Source organism: Zootoca vivipara, chromosome 3 (assembly GCF_963506605.1).
Source record: "Zootoca vivipara chromosome 3, rZooViv1.1, whole genome shotgun sequence".
NCBI classification, from domain to species: Eukaryota; Metazoa; Chordata; class Lepidosauria; order Squamata; family Lacertidae; genus Zootoca; species Zootoca vivipara.
Window position 1 is genome coordinate 76,255,599 of NC_083278.1, and position 21,022 is coordinate 76,276,620.

General features: G+C 41.6%; 1 protein-coding gene across 4 annotated transcripts in view; it reads left to right on the plus strand.

The window, feature by feature from the left end:
- CHRM3 (cholinergic receptor muscarinic 3) overlaps positions 1 to 12,327 on the plus strand; it is a 226,054-nt gene extending 213,727 nt beyond the window's left edge. For 3 of the 4 annotated variants that reach the window (XM_035108375.2, XM_060272870.1, XM_035108374.2), the window contains one exon: positions 4,957 to 12,327. In XM_035108375.2, the coding sequence (XP_034964266.2) occupies positions 4,976 to 6,772 (1,797 nt within the window). In that variant the 5' untranslated portion in view covers positions 4,957 to 4,975 and the 3' untranslated portion in view covers positions 6,773 to 12,327. The remainder of the gene's footprint in view (positions 1 to 4,956) is intronic. The other variant, XM_060272871.1, reaches the window with a different exon arrangement.
- Positions 12,328 to 21,022: the final 8,695 nt, after the last annotated feature.

Genomic DNA, 21,022 nt, shown 5'->3' on the forward strand with positions numbered 1-21,022 from the left:
AGGCATTCTAGAGGCTGGGCTGTATCACCGAGAAAATCGAGGTCTGTATTATCACCAAATGCAGAGCAGAATGTGTGGGAATGAAAACTGAGAAGAATGTGAGGATGTCTGGGTTGGGCCCCAATTCATATTGTAGCCGTGATCTGCAAGAGCCAAAAGGAAACCTGACATATTCTTTAGAAGATGCAACAAATGACTCTTTCTATAGCACCCAAGTTCATTTTAGGACAAGTGGGGTAGAAACCAAAGTGACACAGCTAAATTCATTTCTGGAAGGCTTCACTGAAATGTGTTTCAATCATTTAGGAGTGGCTGCAAAGCAGCTCAAAAAATTATGAGACGAATGAGTCACTGAGCTTCTGGAATATAAAATATGATGTGCTACTCCTGCTTGGTACAAGTAGTGCCAATATTTTAAAAAAATTCATGTCCTTAACTTGATGATGGTTTATGACTTAGAATTATTTTTTAAAATCATGCTTCGAAAATATATGTGGCAGCATCATGCACTTTTTTTTTATTAATACAGATAAAGCAATGCCAAAGTATGAATGAACAATCAACTCTGATTGCCCAAATTTTAAGCAATAATGTTTGAGACTGCATTTGTGTATAAAATTAATTTAGATGTAATTTCAAAAATCAGTACACTGTCAGATGTGTGGTGTACCTTAATTTAGCATTGATTGGTCAGCTCATTCGTACAGAAATATATGAAATCTAAACTAATAATTGGTTTGAGTCCATTTTTATTTTCTATTTACAGTAATGTTGTGGAGATGGAGTGGTGATGGAGCAACAGCAATCAGAGAACTGGATCCTGAGTTTTACTCCTTGAATGGAAGGAGCCTCCATTCATGAAAGATCTCTGCTTATGCAGAACTCTCCTTCCATGAATGGAAGCTCTATTCATGGAGCACAAACTTAAGCATCCAAGCCAGGAAGGCTGAGACCCATTTTGGTCTGTTAGTTTTTGTTATTAAATGTGCGTATAAATTTTTTGACCATTTTTTTTAAAAAAAATAAATAAATCTGTGAACACAGATGTAAACTAGAGATGCACACTTCTGACAGCCCCATTCATTTTATTCCTTTCCCTTCTCATTGTTAATGTTTTGTTCATTTTTCATTTCTTCTTTGTTTCTGCAATGATCATAGCTTGGACCCACCCCATCATGTCTTACCTATAACGTTGGTGTTTTCCATCTAAATAACATAAAAGTCTCAAAGGGTTATACTACTCTCCGAAAACATTAAACCTACAAAAGCTCAAACAGATTGGGCAAAGGGTCTTCCCATTTTATAAGCAATTGAAAAGGACTGACATCACCTAAGCTTCCCTTAGCAGTTTTCATAACTCTCCCCAGGAATTAAATGTGTCCATGAAGAGGGTTGCAAGGGTTAGCCGTTAGGGAAAGCCCTTTCCCTAACCCCTCAGGGGGTCTGAAGAAAGCTTTTAACTACAGTACATTCAGCTGAACAGTGTTAGAAACCTTTGTGAAACTAGAAACCCTGCATTATCAGAGTTCCTAGCTGTGCAGAGGCTTCTAAATCCATCACCTCATAAACACTTTAAAGCCCCCAGACCCCACTCAGTGCAGGAAGCTTGGGTGACTCATACAGGATGGAAATGTTGCATGTGGGGTAAAGGTAAAGGGACCCCTGACCATTAGGTCCAGTCATGACCGGGTTGCGGCGCTCATCTTGCTTTATTGGCCAAGGGAGCCGGCGTACAGCTTCCGGGTCATGTGGCTAGCATGACTAAGCTGCTTCTGGCGAACCAGAGCAGCACACAGAAATGCTGTTTACCTACTCACTGGAGCGGTACCTATTTATCTAGTTGCACTTTGACGTGCTTTCGATCTGCTAGGTTGACGGGAGCTGGGACCAAGCAACGGGAGCTCACCCCATCATGGGGATTCGAACCAGCGACCTTCTGATTGGCAAGCCCTAGGCTCTGTGGTTTAACCCACAGCACCACCCACATCCCTGCATGTGGGGTAGTATTTACAAATAGACCTGAACCCTGCAATCATTATCTGAGGCGCCTCTTTTGTGTACCCGTCAACAAGAAGGGGCAATATGAGAATGGGCCTTTTCTGTGGTAATTCTCCATTTGTGGAATGCTCTACCCAGGGAGGCTCACCTGTCACCTTCATTCCATGGTGAAAATCATTCTCTTTAACCAGGCATTTGGCTTATTAACATTGTATATTCTTTTAAATGTGTTGAGGTGTGTGTGTTGGTTTTGTTTTGTTTTTATTACGTTTTCCGTATTCTCGTTTTGTATTTTTATGTTGTGAACCTCCCTGTGATAATCACATGAAGGACAATATACAAATTTAATGAAAAATAATAAAAACTATAGTAATAGACACCTGCCCATTCCCCTTTCAACATTTTGCACTACTCTCGGGTTGACTTCCTTTCTTTCCATTCATTTAACTTCATACTGCAACTTTCTTAATGACAGACTTAATGCAAAGTTGCAGGATCACCTACTGCACCAACAACATACATTATAAAGAAACAAACTATCTGTACATTGATATTGGGTGAGTATACACCCCAGTTATTCTTAGTGGTTGAAGGACAGGAAGGGTTCAAAGAGGCAAATACATTCCAATCATGATAACGAAGCATTTCTAATTGGCGCTAATATGCAATGTGACAGGGGTGCAAGGTATAGGGGGTGGAGGGGGCTTCAGCCCCCTCAGTATTTCTAGGCAGGGGGCTGAGTCCCCGCAATATTGAGGGAGCCGCCATCCCCTGCCGCCTCCAGGCAAGCATGAATGCCCAGCCTCAGCTCTGCTCTTGAGTCAGGTCTGACCCGGGGGCGAAGTGGAGAAGAGGCAGAGGCAGCAGTGTTGTTGCCCCTCTCCTGTAAAGGGCTGCACATGAGAGGGAGTTGCAAGCTCCATCGCGCTCAGCCGCAGCTCCACTCCTGGGTCAGGTCTGACAGCAGGAGAGTTGCAGCAGCGTTGCTGCCCCCTGCTTGGCTGGGCAGCGCCATGCAAGGATGCTGCTGAGGCAGCGTTCTTGGGTGAGCGCTGCCCCACAAGGTGGCAACGGGAAGCATGGAGAGTGATTTTTGCCTTCCATATCCCCTGCCACCAACGGGCGAGCGCTGGCCCGCTGGGTGGAGGCAGGAGGCTTGCACATGTGACCCCCCCCCCAATTGCTGGGCCCAACTCATCGCTCCTGTGTGATAATGAAGTATTTCTAAATGGCACAAATATGTAACTGGAATAATGAATTCAAGTCTGACTGTTTTTTCTGGAGCGGTGTCTTGTTATAAAGAGAAAACCAGAGAACTTTATATTGTTGGAGTTTTAACACAACATTCAGGTTATCATTGCAATTTATAATACTTTCCCTATCTCACAGTTCTAAATCCTCCCATGTTTAAACTACTTCATCTAGATAACGGTGCAGACAAAGCAGAAATATAAGCTTGCCAATTATATTGGCGGTACAGGGAGATCGGGTTTTGAATACCAAGTCTGCCGTTCCCTTCTCTCTCTTTTGCTTTGTTTGGGCTTCTGTCCAAGACCATCAGCACAATAGACTCTAGCTTTATGGGGGAAGTAACACAGAACATTTTGAGGGCGGCAGAAAAATAGGGTGTGTTGATTTAAATGAGAAGGAAAGGCTGGGTTTGCAAAACCTCACACAGTATGCAAATAGAATAAATTATTCCCCTTATATCTGAAGTTAATTTAAAGGGCCCTCCTACCTCCAAGAGACACTTTCAGTGTTTGCAAAAGTGGGCAATGGGGTGTTTATCCATGTAAAGAGGCCATCCCTGCCCTTCCTTTGACTTCTGTAATCACGGTTGGCCTTTCTTTCTTCATTCAGACAATCATCCTCACAGTAGTAAGGTATTCCTTTCCATATGTCGTTGAGCTGCAAATCCCAACAGCCCCAGTAAGCTTGACCAATAGCCAGGGATAATGGGAACTGTAGTTTAGCAGTATCTGGAGGATCAGTGATTCTCTACATCTGCCCTAATACATGCTGGATTACTGACCCATTTGGTCCAGCATTCTGTTCTCACAGTGGCCAACCAGATGCCCATGGCAAGCCGGCAAGCATTATATACACAATGTGTGTGTGTGTGTGTGTGTGTGTGTGTGTTTAAATGTTTATATTTTGCCTACACAGGGTGGCTTACAGAATATAATAAAATACATCTATCCAATCAAATAAGAAACCAAGTACATTATAACTATATTAAATATACCAGGCTGAACTTGAATGATGGAATTTGAAAGCATGTGAGGTTGGGATTGGTGTTCAGTCTGAAAGAATTGCCTATTAGTCCAGCTGAGGATCAGTAACTATGTTTATGTCTTATTTTTGGTAAAATAGTACAAAATTTGTGAAAGAGATTTATCACAGACAATAGCAGTCCTCAATAAGTCCTATGCAAACTCGTCATGTAAATTCGAAATTTAAATGTCCCTGAATTGCCATTCTAATATTGGACTGATCTTCCTTATTGATTAGGGCCTCATTATTACATCTTCAGCATGACTGAGCATATGTGTCAAAATTTAAACAATGTTTTGGTGTTATATGTCACCAAGTAATTATTGTATATAACAATTTCCCTTTGAATTAGCAACTTGTGAACAATTTTCACTATGTTTGAAGCTTATATAATGTCTCAGATCTTGTGTCTAACAAACCATAAAATGTGTCACCTGTTCAGTTTCACAATAATATCCTAGCAGCAGTTTTAATAAAGCAAGTTGTTTTTGTCGTTTGCTTTTCCCTCAAATTGTGTTAACTCAGCTGAAAACGTTCTTCTTATAACCACTTCACATACTTTGATATCTCAGATGTCTTAGATATTCAACTAATAATAACTGATAAGGTGATGCCAGCAAAGTAACAAATCCTAATTTGTTTGTCTCTCTTTCTCTTCTCTTTCTCTTCCACCTCCCCTTGCAGAATATGTCAGAACGTCACAATGGTCCCATCTAGCAACAGTACAATCTCTTCCTTGGTTTCTGTGAGTGCTGTCTGGATTCAAGACTCCCAAACAACAGGCCTCCCAAGTGATGCATCCTCGTTCACTAGCAGCCATGGCCTCTCCCAAACCAACGAGAGCTTCTCTTTCACCACTATGGAAATGACCAATGGATCACAAGTTCCTGATGATCCTCTGGGTGGCCACACCGTTTGGCAAGTTGTCTTGATCGCTTTACTCACTGGCTTCTTGGCCCTTGTGACCATCATAGGAAACATCCTCGTGATTGTGGCTTTTAAAGTCAACAAACAGCTAAAAACTGTTAACAATTACTTCTTGCTGAGCCTTGCTTGTGCAGATTTGATCATTGGCATTATTTCCATGAACCTGTTCACTACATATATCATCATGGGCCGCTGGGCTTTGGGAAACCTGGCCTGTGACCTGTGGCTCTCCATCGACTATGTAGCTAGCAACGCCTCAGTTATGAATCTGCTGGTCATAAGCTTTGACAGATATTTTTCCATCACTAGGCCACTTACCTACAGAGCAAAACGAACAACCAGAAGAGCTGGGGTGATGATTGGCTTGGCTTGGGTCATCTCCTTTGTCCTTTGGGCCCCTGCTATTCTGTTCTGGCAATATTTTGTTGGGGAGCGAACTGTTGGTGAAGGTGAATGTTACATCCAGTTCCTGACTGAGCCTATCATCACTTTTGGCACCGCAATAGCTGCCTTTTATTTGCCCGTCACCATTATGAGTATTTTGTACTGGAGGATATACAAGGAGACAGAGAAGCGTACCAAAGAGTTAGCAGGACTCCAGGCCTCTGGCAGCGAAGCTGAGGCAGCACGCTTTGTCAACCAGACAGGCAGCTCTAGAAGCTGCAGCAGCTATGAGCTGCAGCAGCATAATACAAAGCGCTCAAAGAGAAGAAAATACGGCGGCTGCCACTTCTGGATGACATCCAAGAGCTGGAAGCCAAGCCCAGATCAGGTTGATCAGGAGCACAGCAGCAGTGACAGCTGGAACAACAACGATGGCAACGCATCTCTTGAGAACTCTGCTTCGTCGGACGAAGACGACATTGCCTCTGAGACCAGGGCCATCTATTCCATTGTACTGAAGCTTCCAGGACATAACACTATCCTAAACTCTACAAAGCAACCCTCATCAGAAGACCTGCAGGGGTCAGAGGGTGAATTGTCGAAGATGGACACAGATTCAAAAGACAAGAAGCCTAAAAACCTTCATCCACAAAAGTGTTTAGAAGATGGAAACTTGCAGAAGAGCTTTCCTAAACTTCCTGTTCAACCAGGATCAGCAACACACACAGGAAAGGCTACTGATGGCATTTCAACAGGACCTAAGGCACCTGCTGCCCTGCCTTTGTCATTCAAGGAAGCTACCCTGGCCAAGAAGTTTGCCTTGAAGACAAGAAGTCAGATCTCCAAGCGGAAACGAATGTCACTCATCAAAGAAAAGAAAGCTGCACAGACACTCAGTGCCATTTTGTTTGCCTTCATTATCACATGGACCCCATACAACATCATGGTCTTGGTAAACACCTTTTGTAATAAATGTATTCCCCAAACCTTTTGGAACCTGGGGTATTGGCTTTGCTACATCAATAGCACAGTGAACCCTATGTGCTATGCACTCTGTAACAAAACATTCAGAACCACTTTTAAGATGTTACTGCTATGTCAATGTGACAAACGTAAACGACGTAAGCAACAGTACCAGCAGAGACAGTCCGTCATTTTTCATAAGCGGATTCCGCGGGAAGCTTCATAAAATAGTATGTTTTAACAATGGATAAACATATTAAAGGGATTGCAAAAAATGGGAGGGAGGGTGGTTGCTGGAGCCAGCTACAAATATTTCATCTTCACGATGAGAAAGGATCAGCTGGTGTATGCATCTATCCTTTTAATACTTCCTGGTTAATGTAATGGTTTATACCGCATTAAGCAAAAGCAAACTAATTGCAGAGGTTGTTGGTTTTTTTTTTTACTAAGGAACAATCAAACATCTGAAAGTTTTGCTACAAAATCCCAAGGAGTTGCAGTGCAATTATGAAAGCTATTGGTGATCTGCCCAATTATTCAAATGTAAATCCATTCTGGGATCTCAGGTGAGCACATGCAGCTAGCCCATTCCTAAGGAGTAAAGTAGGTTTTAGCTGAAGTAACTAGTTGGATGTGCATTATATATGTGTGCATTCTAAGCTTAGGCTGCACCAAACCTCTTAGAGCTTCCCTTCCTCACCTCTTTTGGATGTAATGACAATTCTTGTGGGCCAAGTTATTAAAGAATCTGCAGAGGAGGAACCAAGGCACTCAGAGCCTGCCATCTGTTTACCAGGAAATAGGATGCCTGTCTTTTGAGGCACTGCTTATCATGATTGTCAGATGCGAGTAGCACAAAGGGGCCTTGAAAACCATTTTTCAGCTTATATTTATGTTTTCTAATTTATTCTGAAATTTTGGCTTTTCCTTAAAGTGGCGAACCCCTCACAATAAATGCGCACCACAGTGAAGAACACCAGAAGGCCCCTGTTTTATGATTGTTATAGATGCAGTTTCAATTATGTTTGTGCCTCGTCCTGGAATTGCTTTGCGATGAAGGGCGGGTTAGAAATATTTTTAAATAAACAAATAAATAAATAAATAAGGGCACTTACTATATCCACACATTTTTACAGCGGAAATGAATATCTTGTATATTTTTTCATATAGAGATGTACCTTGAAGAGCTCACAGTCTCTCAACTGGAGATGTGAGGCCACAAGCAGATGAGAGAATCCTCACTAATATTTACTTTAACAGAGAACACAAAATACTGGGAGCTGCAGTCTTTACAGGATGTACTTCTGCATCAAACGTGAACGTCAGATGGACTTTTGGTCTGGTTCTCACACTTCAATTATGCCAGTACAAATCGGATAGGGCCCAGTGTGGCTCTGGGAGTCTCCAGGTTGCTTAGAAGTTGACCATGACTTCTGTGCAGATTAGGGAAGTCCCGCCCACTCTGCTGGTTTGAGGGTGGGCAAGAGGGGACAAGAAGGAGGTCTGAGAGCAGCACCAGGAAGAAAGCATGTGATTATTTCAGTGCATTTATTCAAGGGTTTGAAGAAGTCAAAAGTCTATGTAATAAGCACATCACTTCTCTCAGGCAGGCTCCTAAATCAGACTGCACCAGGAGATTCTCAGAACGAGTGTCTGTCTCTATTTTCTGCACATTTAGAAAGTGTTTTTAGAAATGGGGGAAAATAATTATGTATTTAAAGAAACTGACTTGGCACTTTCCAAAATGCTTGTCAATCTTGAAAGCTTCTGTTGTTGTTACCGTTGCTGTTGTTGTTGTTGTTACAACTAGTAGTGGAAAATTCAAGTTTGTGCAGTACAATGTCCCAAATTAATGTAAGTAGTCTGCTATTTTAAATAGCTAAGCACCTTCTGAGAAAGACAAAAAAGGGCTTTTAATATTTATAGTTGAGATGTGAGCAGTGATGGCTCCTGGTATTTATAATGTGGTCAGTTCCTGAGATCTTGGACACAACCCACCGTCCTCTTACGCAACTCCCATTCACTCAGTGATGATTGCAGAGGAGATGTTCCAAGTGGATTGTGCCTATACTGTACTTCATAAAAGTCAGGAATTCCCCAAGGAAAGGATTGTAATTTAAAACTTAGTTTCAGTTCAGATTTACTTACATTTTGAAAGGTAATTTTGTATATTATGCTTTCAATTGACCAAGCTTCTTTGTGGAGTTTCCCCCCCCTTCTCTTCCTTTTTTTTTTCATTAGACCTGACACTCAGATTTAACAAAAATAAAAATGCAACTTCCTTTATGAAAAGGGGACTCAGTGTTGTGAACACAGAACTGGTATAAAAGCTGCTTTTGTATTCAGTGTGAGATGGTGTTTACAGATGATTTTGACAACAGTGGAAGTATATTAAATAGTGTCTGTGTATCTGAGCTATTTAATTTTGTGTTATGTTTATATGAAAAAAATATTTATACATAAAAACCACCAAAATGTTTTATTTAAATGTTGATAAATATTGCTCTTCAGTCTTCAACTGTAATGTCCTTTAAACGCAAAATCATAAAGGTGTTCTTGAGAAATGAACACGGCTTTCAGGTCTGTGCATCACTGATTGTAGTAGGTTCCATTTGTGAGCACGGAAGAGTTTCCCCCGTTTATTGCACTCCACCAACATAGACTGGTCTTGGCAGGGCTGGAGGTGAGGATAGCTGCAGCTGCCATGTACACCCAAAGTTGTATAGGGGAAAGCTCCTTTGAGCTGCATGAGGGGTGGGGACAAAACAGGTTGGAAAGCAGCAACTACTATCAGACTCTAAGCGGTGGAGAACTTCCAGGAAGGAACTCTAAAGGATGGGTGTGTTCTTGCTTTTCCTAAGGAACCAAGTGATTAGGACTGCAGGCATGCTTAGGGGTGTGGTGACACATTGCTTTAGAGGCCAGGACCACAAGGTGCTGAATTAAGATACCTTGGATACCATTGTGTAGAAAGGTGGGGCTGTAAATTTAAACAACAAATAAATAAAATATAAATGGGGCACCCCTGTGAACTTGAGTGAATGTCAGAATTGCACCCCATACCAAATGCCAGGTCTGCTTTTATTTTTAAAAACTCACATGCAACCCAAGTCACTTTAGAAGACCATCACATATAAAGCTCTCATACCAGGCTCATCTAAAAAGCCAACAATATATTCTACCCAAACAAATATAACAGGGACATGATTATTATTATTTTTAAGGGTGGAATTCAGAGCAGAGAAGCATTGTGTGAAGATGGGGCTACAAATACCGTAATTTCCTAAGCAATCCCTTCCTGGTAGGTTTGCAAACTTGCCCGTTCCCTTGGAACAGTGGACAAAACGAGAGGCATGGATTTCACAGAATCATAGAACTGGACAGTTGAAATGGATTCTGAGGATCATCTAGTCCAACCCCCTGCAATGTGGAAATCTTTTGGCCGAATGTGGGGCTCGACCCCCCCCCCCAAACCCTGAATCTTAAGAAGCTCATGCTCCACCTGCTGAGCCATCTCAGTCAATCCACATATAGGCTAGTGTTAAAGATGGAAAACAGAAAAAGCAAATACCTTGGAAGATGGCAGACAATGCCCCAATGACCATTAGAATGATCTGTTTTTAACAAGTGAGTGGGCATACGGCAATGGACTGAGGGGCATTTTGCCTCCTGGCCCTATGAGTGCAAGACCTCAGTGGGAACAGGAACCTGACAGCAAAGAGTGCTTCCTCCCTCTGTAAGTTCTTGCAGCTCGTTAGGAAGATCTGACATTGTCTCTTGAGTTACTTATTAAGAACAGAAAGACATTTCATTGCTCAAGTTGACCTTACAACTATTGTTTGATCATATATATATACAGTATATTCATACATATATATTGTCATATCATTCTCTTTTGCTATTTAGGGTAAATACAATTTCCTCTATGAGATGTGAGGAAGCCAGACTACAACAAGGAGGCTATCTTGCATATTGCTGATTTATTGATGAGAGAGTATTTTTTTAAAAAAATCAAACGTTTGCATTTTTTGCAAAAAAACCAAACAAACCCAATTTGTCGCCACTGTTTACACAAAAGAAGCAAACATGCGGGGATTGTTTTCAGAGAAATAAAATTAAATAAATCTGATGTTTGATGTGTGAAGATGTCTTTAACTATCCTTTATAATTGTAGTGCAACTATAAAATGTTCAACACCTTCTTGATGGAACAGTGCAATTTTAAGGGTAGGGTTGTGGTTGATTTTATTGTGTGAGCCCAAGTGTGCTTTGGTCAGTAAGAATTTAACAGCCTAGTCCATTATCATGTAGGTATGCTCAGTTCCACAGCTACTTTCATACCAGGAGGGACTCGGCATGCACCATCCCCTACCAGAAATAGAATTTCACGAGTGCCTTAATCAACAGGGTCTGGCTCAAACAAACAAACAAACAAACAAAGCTATACCTCTGAGCAACTTAAGAGCTGCATCCTAATGCTAATACAGATTGGAAGTGTTCTTTTGAGCAATTGACTGTATAAAAAGAGCATCCCATGATAGCTAAATTTTAGTTCCTTCCCTCTAGACCAGGCATTCCCAAACTTCGGCCCTCCAGATGTTTTGGACTACAATTCCCATCTTCCCTGACCACTGGTCCTGTTAGCTAGGGATCATGGGAGTTGTAGGCCAAAACATCTGGAGGGCCGCAGTTTGGGGATGCCTGCTCTAGACCTTCATTGCACTCTGTTAACTAGTGATAGTGCTGGTGTAAAATGACCTCAACAGTCAATAAAAATTGCTTGTACAAAATCTACACTGATACCTTGATGTCGTCTCCCACCAGGCAAGAGTATCCCAAGGAGCCTTAAGGTGGCTGATGCTGGTATTGTGGATCAGGGTGCAAAGAAGTGCATGCATATAGGAATATATAGCACCTTCGGTTCCATCTACATGTATAAAAAACACACCTGAGTGTATGCATGTATGAAATTGGCTTGCTCTTCAAAGAGTAGCAGCCCCTAGGTAGTAGATGGCAGTTGGGGCACAAACATTCTGTCATAGACACAACTGTGTAGGGCAGGAATGGTAAACCCTTTCGAGGCCACAGGTGAATATGGGTGTGGCCAATTTTAAATTTTCTTTTTAAAAAGGACAAATGTGGGTGGGGAGGGAATTCAGCATCATAGAATTGCAGTCGGAGTGGTAAGTGATTTTTTTAAAAAAAGACGAGAAAATTGGGGGAAGTTTGAGTAGGTGACAGAAAGCGGCAGGGTACCTATGGGAACAGCCAGTAAAAAACAAACACAAATAAAACAAAAAAAATTAAGATTAAAAAAGGGGGGAGCATTGGCATTGTCCAACAAACCACTCAAACCTGTTGTGTGCAGTGCCACCATCTACCCCTTTGCTTAAAGAAGCAACATTGAATAGTACTGCTGTATCATTTGCTTTATCTGTTCTAAACAAGGAGCAGAGAGGGAAATATATAGCCATCAAGTTATGGCCAGTTCAAAATAGCGCCAGTTGGTTTTATGAGATTATTGACATTTTCTGCATTGCTTGGCTGTTTTGAGAAGAACTCGCTGCAGGAATAACAGTTGACCTGTAGTGAATACTTATTGAATTTTTTTTTTATTATTATTTTTGGGTGGAGAGAGGAGAATAATGTACTTCAAAACACTGCAGCTTTATTTTTGTTGCTAGCCTGGAATGAGAAAGTGGTGTAGCAGTTGTCCACCGTGCAACAAAATAGACCTTTGAGGTTTCCTGAACAGCTCTCTGTAAGCGACACTTCATATCCAGGGCTTGGACAAAAATAACAAATGTTCCAAAGAGCTGTTGAAAGCACAAGAAAAACTGGAAACATTTCTCAGCTCACCAATAAAAACAAAATAGAAAGGGGTATTTTTCAGCTCAGCTTCACCCAGTATACTTGGATTATGGCATGTTTTAACTTTATTGAACTGCATTCCTTTGGCCGTGGAATAAACAGCATGGGCTCAGTACTACCTCCCTGTGAAGGCCCTTAAATCATAGAGGTATTAGGGAGACAGAAGGTTTCTATCATTCTTCCCTCACACATTAGCTCTGCTGTGCAATTTTGGATTCTGTTTCTGAACGTAGGATGCATGTCCAATGAATGTTCAACCAATAAAAACCATTCCAGGATATACAACCCATATATTCTCCCCAGCATACATGTTAGTGCTTAAGTTCCTATTTCAATGATAATTAATTTAAATCTTGATCCAAGTTAGTTCCGCAACGCTCTTCTCCACCTCAACACCCTCTTGCTTTAGTGATTTTTTTATGCACAACTATAGTCTGAAAAGGCATCATGAAGTTTACATACAATGAGTGCTTCTCCACAGTGCGTAGTTCATCAAGTCAGGAAAAAGGCAAACTATTTGCAAATCTAGCACTACTACTAGCCAGAGGAAGAATTAAGAAAGTTATTTAAAACCCAACACAAAAATCATAACATTAACATTATGAATTATAAATACGAAATACAGCCTACTTATCATTGAAGAACAGGGCTCTGCTAACAATATTTATCTTGCCAGATTGCACTTTTGCTTAACAGGTGGCTTATTTTTTTAAAGCCACTTTGAAAGCTGATTAGGTGGCACCTTCACTTGTGTGGGAACTTACCAGCACAAGTTTCATTGTAATCTACAAGCTGCCTTTCCCCTGAATAACCTTGATAACAGCTACATTAATGGAAACTGAGTATTCCATTCCCCCCCCTTTCATTGCTGCTCATAGTCCTGCTTGCTTGATAAGATAAAAATAATACTAATCTAATATAAAAATCATATCTGATTGTACTAGACAATGTGTACCAAAAGCTGATGATGTAACGTTTACATAATCGCAACGTGTTGCCTGAACGTTTCAAATGTGTTTCCGGTTTCTCTCCCTGTTTCTGTAAATCTGAGGTCAGTGGAAGAAAACTGGCTCTGCAATAGAACAAGCAGGGGAGCTTTTAAGAGAGAGTGCAGTATTGGGGAAGCTCATATAGGGAAGTTCATATACCCTGGTCCACAATAGCTGGCAATGCTGACCCAAGGGATACATATGCTCTTGCCTTGGAAAAGCAGTCATTCAGAGGATCATTGCACTGATTCCTCTTATTTCTTGTTCTGATAACAAACTGATGGGTGCTCAAGGGTTACTAAAGCATAAGTACTGTCCAGCTGCTCATAACTCCCCTCCCCCCTTCTAGACCTACAGTAATGGCTCCAAGTTGATTGGAGGGTAATAGTAGCAGAATCTCCTTACTGAACTGGCCTGCATGGTTAATCTCTCATTGACCATTATTATGTGGGAAATTGTGTTTTCTACTATAAGAACAAACTGCAGCAAGTCTTGAGCATTCACACTCCCCATTTCCTTTCCTCTGTTACACACATGAACTAAAGCTTCATTTTACATTTTAAACTAATCAAATCTTCCTTGTGAGGTATGATCCTGGAGAAACTGTGTCTTGTCTAAAACTGGTTACTGAAAACAAGCTAAATCAAACATTGATCCTGATTTAGTTTCAAATCATAGTTTAAACAAACCTTGGTTTCAGATCCTGACTTAGTTTCAAATCATAGTTTAAACAGTTCTGAATTTGGACTTCACAAGAAATTGTGGCTAGCTTTAAATCAAATATTTTATTCATTAGTTCAAAACAGGGTAAAAGGGAGAGTGCAGCATGAAAACCCAAATCGTGCTGTGTCTTCTTCTCATAGTGGGAAAGCAGGGTTGCCAGTTCTGAACTGAGTCACTGTCCTAAATTTCCTTGATGCTATCTACTAGGCTCATTTGGCAATATTCACACACAAAAATGCACACTTGCCAAAATGTCTGTTGATTAAAATTTTGAGCTAATTCATTTCAACAGAGTGCAAACTTATTATCACTCACCTACTGGCTTAAAGAAACAGGAATGTAACCCCCACCCCACCCCACCCCCATCCGATAATGCTTGCTTTTAATGTATTTATGTTCCCAGTTTCTTATTTATGTTGGATGTTCCATAAAAATGTATAGAGCTAATTGGTTGAGTGAAGCAAAGGACAGATATTCATGATCCACCACCACCCCTTGCATAAAATCTGAGTGCCTACATCTTTATCTGTTTCAAATGCCAAAAACCACAATCCTGCATGATAAGTGCAGAGAGCAGAACAGTTTCTGAAGTCCATTCTAAGTCTCCCTTTCTTCATTAACAGCTGCCATGCTGGTTGTGTCTATCGCCCAGGCAATTCATGTTGCATGCCCTCACATACATTTCTCAGTATATTTAGTAACTTGTTCTTCTCACACCACACACACACGGGTTAAAACAGATGCTCATGGACTGCAGCCAAGACATGCATACAGCAAATTGATATACCGAATCCAGTTCTTTCCAATGATTTTTAATGGAGAGTTTTACAGTGCAGTTCTCACACTTATGCTCAGAAGTATGTCTTACTGAATTCAGTGGTGCTTATTCCCAGATGAGGGGGGCTAGAATTATGAAAGGATTCGTTTGGTTTTTCTCTTTTAAAATTTACTTCCCTGCAGACTGGTTTTAAGTTCTATTCTTCGGGATCCTTCCAACAGCATTACCAACACTGTCCGTTTGCAGTTAGACTACTTAGTTATGGAGCAACTGGCTACAATGAGTGTTTTAGTTGGTTCCCTCAATCTTACAGCCATTTTGGTTTCACTCTAGGCCCCCCTCAGACTACTTCAGATACCACACAGCAACAGTCCCAGTTTGCTTCTGGGTATACATTCCCCAGGTAACTCAAGTCCAACTCCAGTCCTCTTAATGCAGTCCTGCCTTCATACACACTTGTTTTTCACATGTTACATGGTTTGAGGAGTACACCTAAAACATGCTCTGTGAAGAGACATGTAGTTTGCCTGGGGGAAATCAGGAGAAAAGGTAGCTGTGAAAGAATGGAGGGGAAACTGGAAGGGAACAGTGAAGAGATCTGGGTCAGCCTCCTCTCTTGCAAATGGGCTCACAAGAATTTCTATAGCAACATTTCAGGCTTTTCTTAATATATCATCGTCTTACTAATATTTGAAGTGCTTAGAATCCTTCAACTGACAGGAGCACAACTGCAACTATACAATCGTTCTTAGTATATATATATATATATCCAATTATGCATTTTACATGCATACATTCATGACAAAACACCGTTTTGCAGAAATGTTACTAAACAACACAAACCAGGCTAATTTATGCAAAGCCCTTCTACCATTCCACTTTCAAACTTCCAGCTAACGGGGAAATGTTGGAAAGGTATGTTGAATTAAGAAGCACTTACATAATGTGAATAAATATCACTAAAAACTCAACAAGTTTCATAAGAAGTTAACCCTTGTATCCTGTTATGTGCCCTCAGGGATCCCCATTTGGTACTAAAATGCAGTTTAACCTACTAAACTTCATACTGTTTAAAGTATCTGGATGTATCAGATTAAAAATGACAAAAAATGTAAATTGTGTGATTGAGTGAAGTTGTATGTATATTTTTCAAGTCTTCAGGATAGTTGACGTTTTAACTTATTTGAGTTTTTAAGTTGCAGTCTCTTCCTATTTTGAAATTTTGTACACCTTGTAAACTTAAATATTTTGTCACTTGTAACTTATTTTTGTTGCCATATACTGACACATGCTCATTTCTATATGAAGTGTATTGTTTATTAATTGCTTCTGAGGCAGCAATAAAAACATCAAATTGTTCTCATGTTCCTGTTAACATCCATATATGGGGGAAAGGGATACTCTACCAATATATTTCCTAACAAAAACATTCCCCAACTGTCCATCTCATCTTATTGAGGGGGAAGCTAAGCTAGTTCTCACTGAAGAGAACAGAACTTTTGCTGTTGACTGCACCACGTAAGGTTTTGCTCAAATTCATTAATTTCTTATGGAAGCTTTCCTAGACAAGAAGGAACTAACTGCCCCACAATTTCATGCGCGAATGGTACAAAAAAGACATATCCAGAAGTGGTTTGGGGGAGGGCAGTGCAACAATTTCCCCAGCTTATTCAGCCATGAATTAAACCCTGGGTGGACTTAAGAAAGACCATGTTGCTAGATCTAATTACTCTAGTGTTCACACCAGCTAATTTTCACAATACGCAACTAAGCAGTCACTACTTCAGTGTCATTTCCTGCACTGATTAGCAGAGTTGCTATCTAATAAAAGAATACTCTGAAGAAGCATGCTTCCATATGTTGTTCTCTTGTTTGTTGGACTGAGGTTGTTTCATTTTATTTATTTTTTCTAAGCTTGCAGGACTCCTGGCCATTGGAAGTAAAGCAACAATGCTTGCAGTAAGTTACCTTACTTACTGTGTAAGATCCTGTGGGAGTGTCTGGAAGCGGTTGGAGGATGGATGGTGGTTAACAGATTAAGGTTGAATCCTGACAAGGCAGAAGTACTGTTTTGGGGGGACAGGAGGCGGGAAGGTGTGGAGGACTCCCTGGTCCTGATTGGGGTAACTGTGCCCCTGAAGGACCAGGTGCACAGCCTGGGAGTCATTTTGGACTCGCAGCTGCCATGGAGGCACAGGTCAATTCTGTGTCCAGGGCCACTGTTTACCAGCTCCATCTGGTATGCAGGGTGAGACCCTACCTGCCTACGGACTGTCTTGCCAGAGTGGTGCATCTATTTATCTCTTACTTGGACTACTGCAATGCGCTGTATGTGGGGCTACCTTTGAAGGTGACCAGGACACAACTAATCCAGAATGCAGCAGCTGACTGGGAGACTGGGAGTGGTCACCGAGACCACATAACACCGGTCTTGAAAGACCTACATTGGCTCCCAGTACGTTTCCGGGCACAATTCAAATTGTTGGTGCTGACCTTTAAAGCCCCAAATGGCCTCGGTCCAGTATACCTTAAGGAGCATCTCCATCCCCATCATTGAGCCTGAACACTGAGGTCCAGTGCCAAGGGCCATTGACGGTTCCCTCGCTGTGAGAAGCCAAGGTACAGGGAACCAGGCAGAGGTACTTCTGTCTTGTCAGGATTCAACCTCAATCCATTAGCGACCATCCATCCTCCAACCGTCTCCATGCACTCGCACAGGGCCTTCACTGGTTCTGATTTAAAGAAGAGGTAGAGCTGGGATTTGATATCCTGCTTTATCACTACCCGAAGGAGTCTCAAAATGGCTAACATTCTCCTTTCCCTTCCTCCCCCACAACAAACACTCTGTGAGGTGAGTGGGACTGAGAGACTTCAGAGAAGTGTGACTAGCCCAAGGTCACCCAGCAGCTGCATGTGGAGGAGCCAAGACGCAAACCCAGTTCCCCAGATTACGAGTCTACCACTCTTAACCACTACACCACACTGGCTCTCTGTGTGGTGGACTATTGCATTTTAATATTTTGTTGAAAGCTGCTCAGAGTGGCTGGGGAAATCCAGCCAGATGGGCGGGGTATAAATGATAAATTTATTATTATTAATTTATTATTATTATTATTATTATTATTACCTGAACCAATTAGGGGAGACTGACAGAGACACAACCGATTCTTCTCTCACTGATTCCCTCTATTTCAGTAACTGCTTGTTGGTAAAGTATAACTTTCCCAAGTTAGTCCAAGTATGAGTTAGCATGTGCTAGGATTAAACTTCCTGGCTCCATCTTGGCCACATATAAAACCGATACTTAACATGGCATTGTTTGCCATGGGTAATAAACTTGTAAGGTCTTTTTTTCTTCTTTCAAGCAGCAATATTACCAGACTATTTATTTCTGCACACCACTGCAATGTATTTACCAAATTTCAACACTAACTAGTACACAATTTCACAGTGACATTCCCATTTATAATTCAACACTGCACATAACTGAACAAGGTTATAGCTATCTGTATGCACATTTAGTGTTAAAAAACTAGCCCCAAAGCAGCTCTAAAGCATACATACCCTAGTTCATGAAAGTGGACAGGAGAGTGATTCGATAGAATTCTCAAAATACTGTCTGATTACATTTAGAAACAAGTGGTAAAATTAAAAAATCCAAAATGCTAGGAGTTGCAGGAAAAGAAAGGAATGCCAGTGAATCTATATCCATATATTACATTGTTTCACTGTTGAATACTCTGCAGACTGGCTAGTTCTGCACATTATGGAGTATTTAATTTAATTTAACAAAATAGCTGTATAAAACCACATTCTATAAGTCTTGTTTGAAAAGGAAAAGAAAAGGATCTCTGATCCGTTTACGTATACCTTTCTGGTTCTACATTACCATGAACAGGTGTGTATGCTGCAAATGCTATACACTCATGCATAAGAAGATTTGGAATCTGTAAGGGTGCTGTTGTGGTTACTCTTGAGTAACAACGTCCGAGTCTGCTCTGTCTTGAAGAGTTTTATTGCGCATAGCATTTACAGTGCAGAGATAGCAAAAACATGACCTCTCAGTCACTCGCAGAATCCGGGAGTGGACGCTGCCTGTTACGTGTCCAGCAGAAGAGCTTGAGATCCCCAAAACCTTACGGTTCGGCGTGCGCCTCAATTCAGGCGACGGAAGCGGCTGGCTGCTCCCCTCCACCTGCTGGTCAGGGCGGTTCAAGGGCTCTCCTACATCGCTGAACCTCAGCTCCTCCATCCCGCTGACTTCTTCATTTCCCCCACCTGACCTGCTGCTGCTGGTCGAGGTGCTGGTGTGGAGAAAGGGGGGAGGCTCCCTGTACTGAGGTCCCCTGACAGAATCCAACGACCCAGGGAAACAAGGACCAGAACTGTCACCACAAAAATGGAAAATGTTACCTTTCAGAACAGCTAACAAAGCTCATTTGAACCAACAGAAGCTAAACCTGCATAGTTCATGTGAAAGATTCTCTCCACCCCACTTAAAAAACCTCAAAAGGTAATTCAAGTCTATGCATTGAAAAGCAAAACTACTTTAAAAGCTTGCTCAGATTTGCAATACCCCAAGACACTGTCTTCCAGTTGCAGGGGGTGGGGGTGGATCCTCAAGTGCAAAACTTAAGTACATATTCAGCATGCATATTCAGCACATACATCATAATTAAATGAGACACCCCTCAATTCAGAAAGTCTGATCATATGCCTAGGATATCTTTCAACTGGAATTTCCCTTTGCCAAAAGAAGCAGCTTATGAGGCAGGATCATGTTTGGTAGGAGTTAACCAACATAAACAATCCAGTTTTACTGTGGACCAGTAAAAACAGGAATACCGCTGGCAACCTGAGGTGAGTAGCAGCAGGCCTGGTCTACCCGAGCTTGAGCTGGGAGCTGTTGTACCCCTTTAGGACCCTGTAAGGGGGGGGGGGTGAGGCATATGATTAGGTCCTACCCAATGTCATTTCTGCCCAAGTTGTGACAATTAAATTGGTTAAGTGTCAAAACAGTAACCTGCCAATCAGTGAGAGAATGACAAGAAGGTCTCGATCAAGGATCAATTGTGATTGAGAGTAAAATTCTTTTCTAGCCCTATAAACCAGTAGCAACTTAACACCTCAACAGAACACTTTAAACCTGAGGTAGGGGGTAGGCTGGGAAACAGAGAAAACAGGGGCTGAGGTGGGGGGACTCTTGTCATGCCCCACTCCTCCTGAGATCTTGCAAGGCTCTGTGACATTGTGAGGCCCATCCAGGGAAGAAGGTCTCTGCCCTTTGCCACCCTACAAGTTGGCCCTTTCACAAAGGTATACAGAAAGCAGCAATTTTCTTCCTTCTCTGCAATCATGTAAAGTATGGCAGGATCATAGCTGCCAAGTTATCCCTTTTTTACAGGGATTTTCCCTTATGCTGAATAGGCTTCCTCGCGAGAAAAGGGAAAACTTGGCAGCTATGGGCAGGATGTTCATTTACATGCAAGTTTCTAACTTTTTCAGTGCTCCTTTTCAAAGGATGCGTGGGAAACCTTCATGCCCGTTTGTTTGTTTTTTAACAAAAACTTTATTTGCATATATTCAAAAATCTTGAGAAGATGGAGTACACCAGGCATCCCCAAACTCAGCCCTCCAGATGTTTTGGGACTACAATTCCCATCATCCCTGACCACTGGTCCTGTTAGCTAGGGATGATGGGAGTTGTAGTCCCAAAACGTATGGAGGGCCGAGTTTGGGGATGCCTGGACTACACAGTTTCACTGGATGAAATGTGTTTCTTGCCTGCATTTCCTTATAAAGCTAACAGTCCCAGAAAGAACTTGCTTAAAATCTCATTTTAAGTATTGCACACTCCACAAGTGTCCTGGAAATAAGGGACACCCCATTTTCACGTGAAAGAGAATGGCAGCTATTTTGGGTGCCATGATCTTGTTCTAAAAAAGTGATTCCCAGTCCCCACCGAACAAGTGCTTTTTCTGGGACCGTGATTTTGTGTGGTACCCCAAGTGCATCTTTGGGGCTCTATGATCTTGTGTGGATCACATGACTCATGTGAAAGCATGGGAAGGAAGATACCCATCCCCATTTGGGGACTCAGTATGTTGAGGGGTATG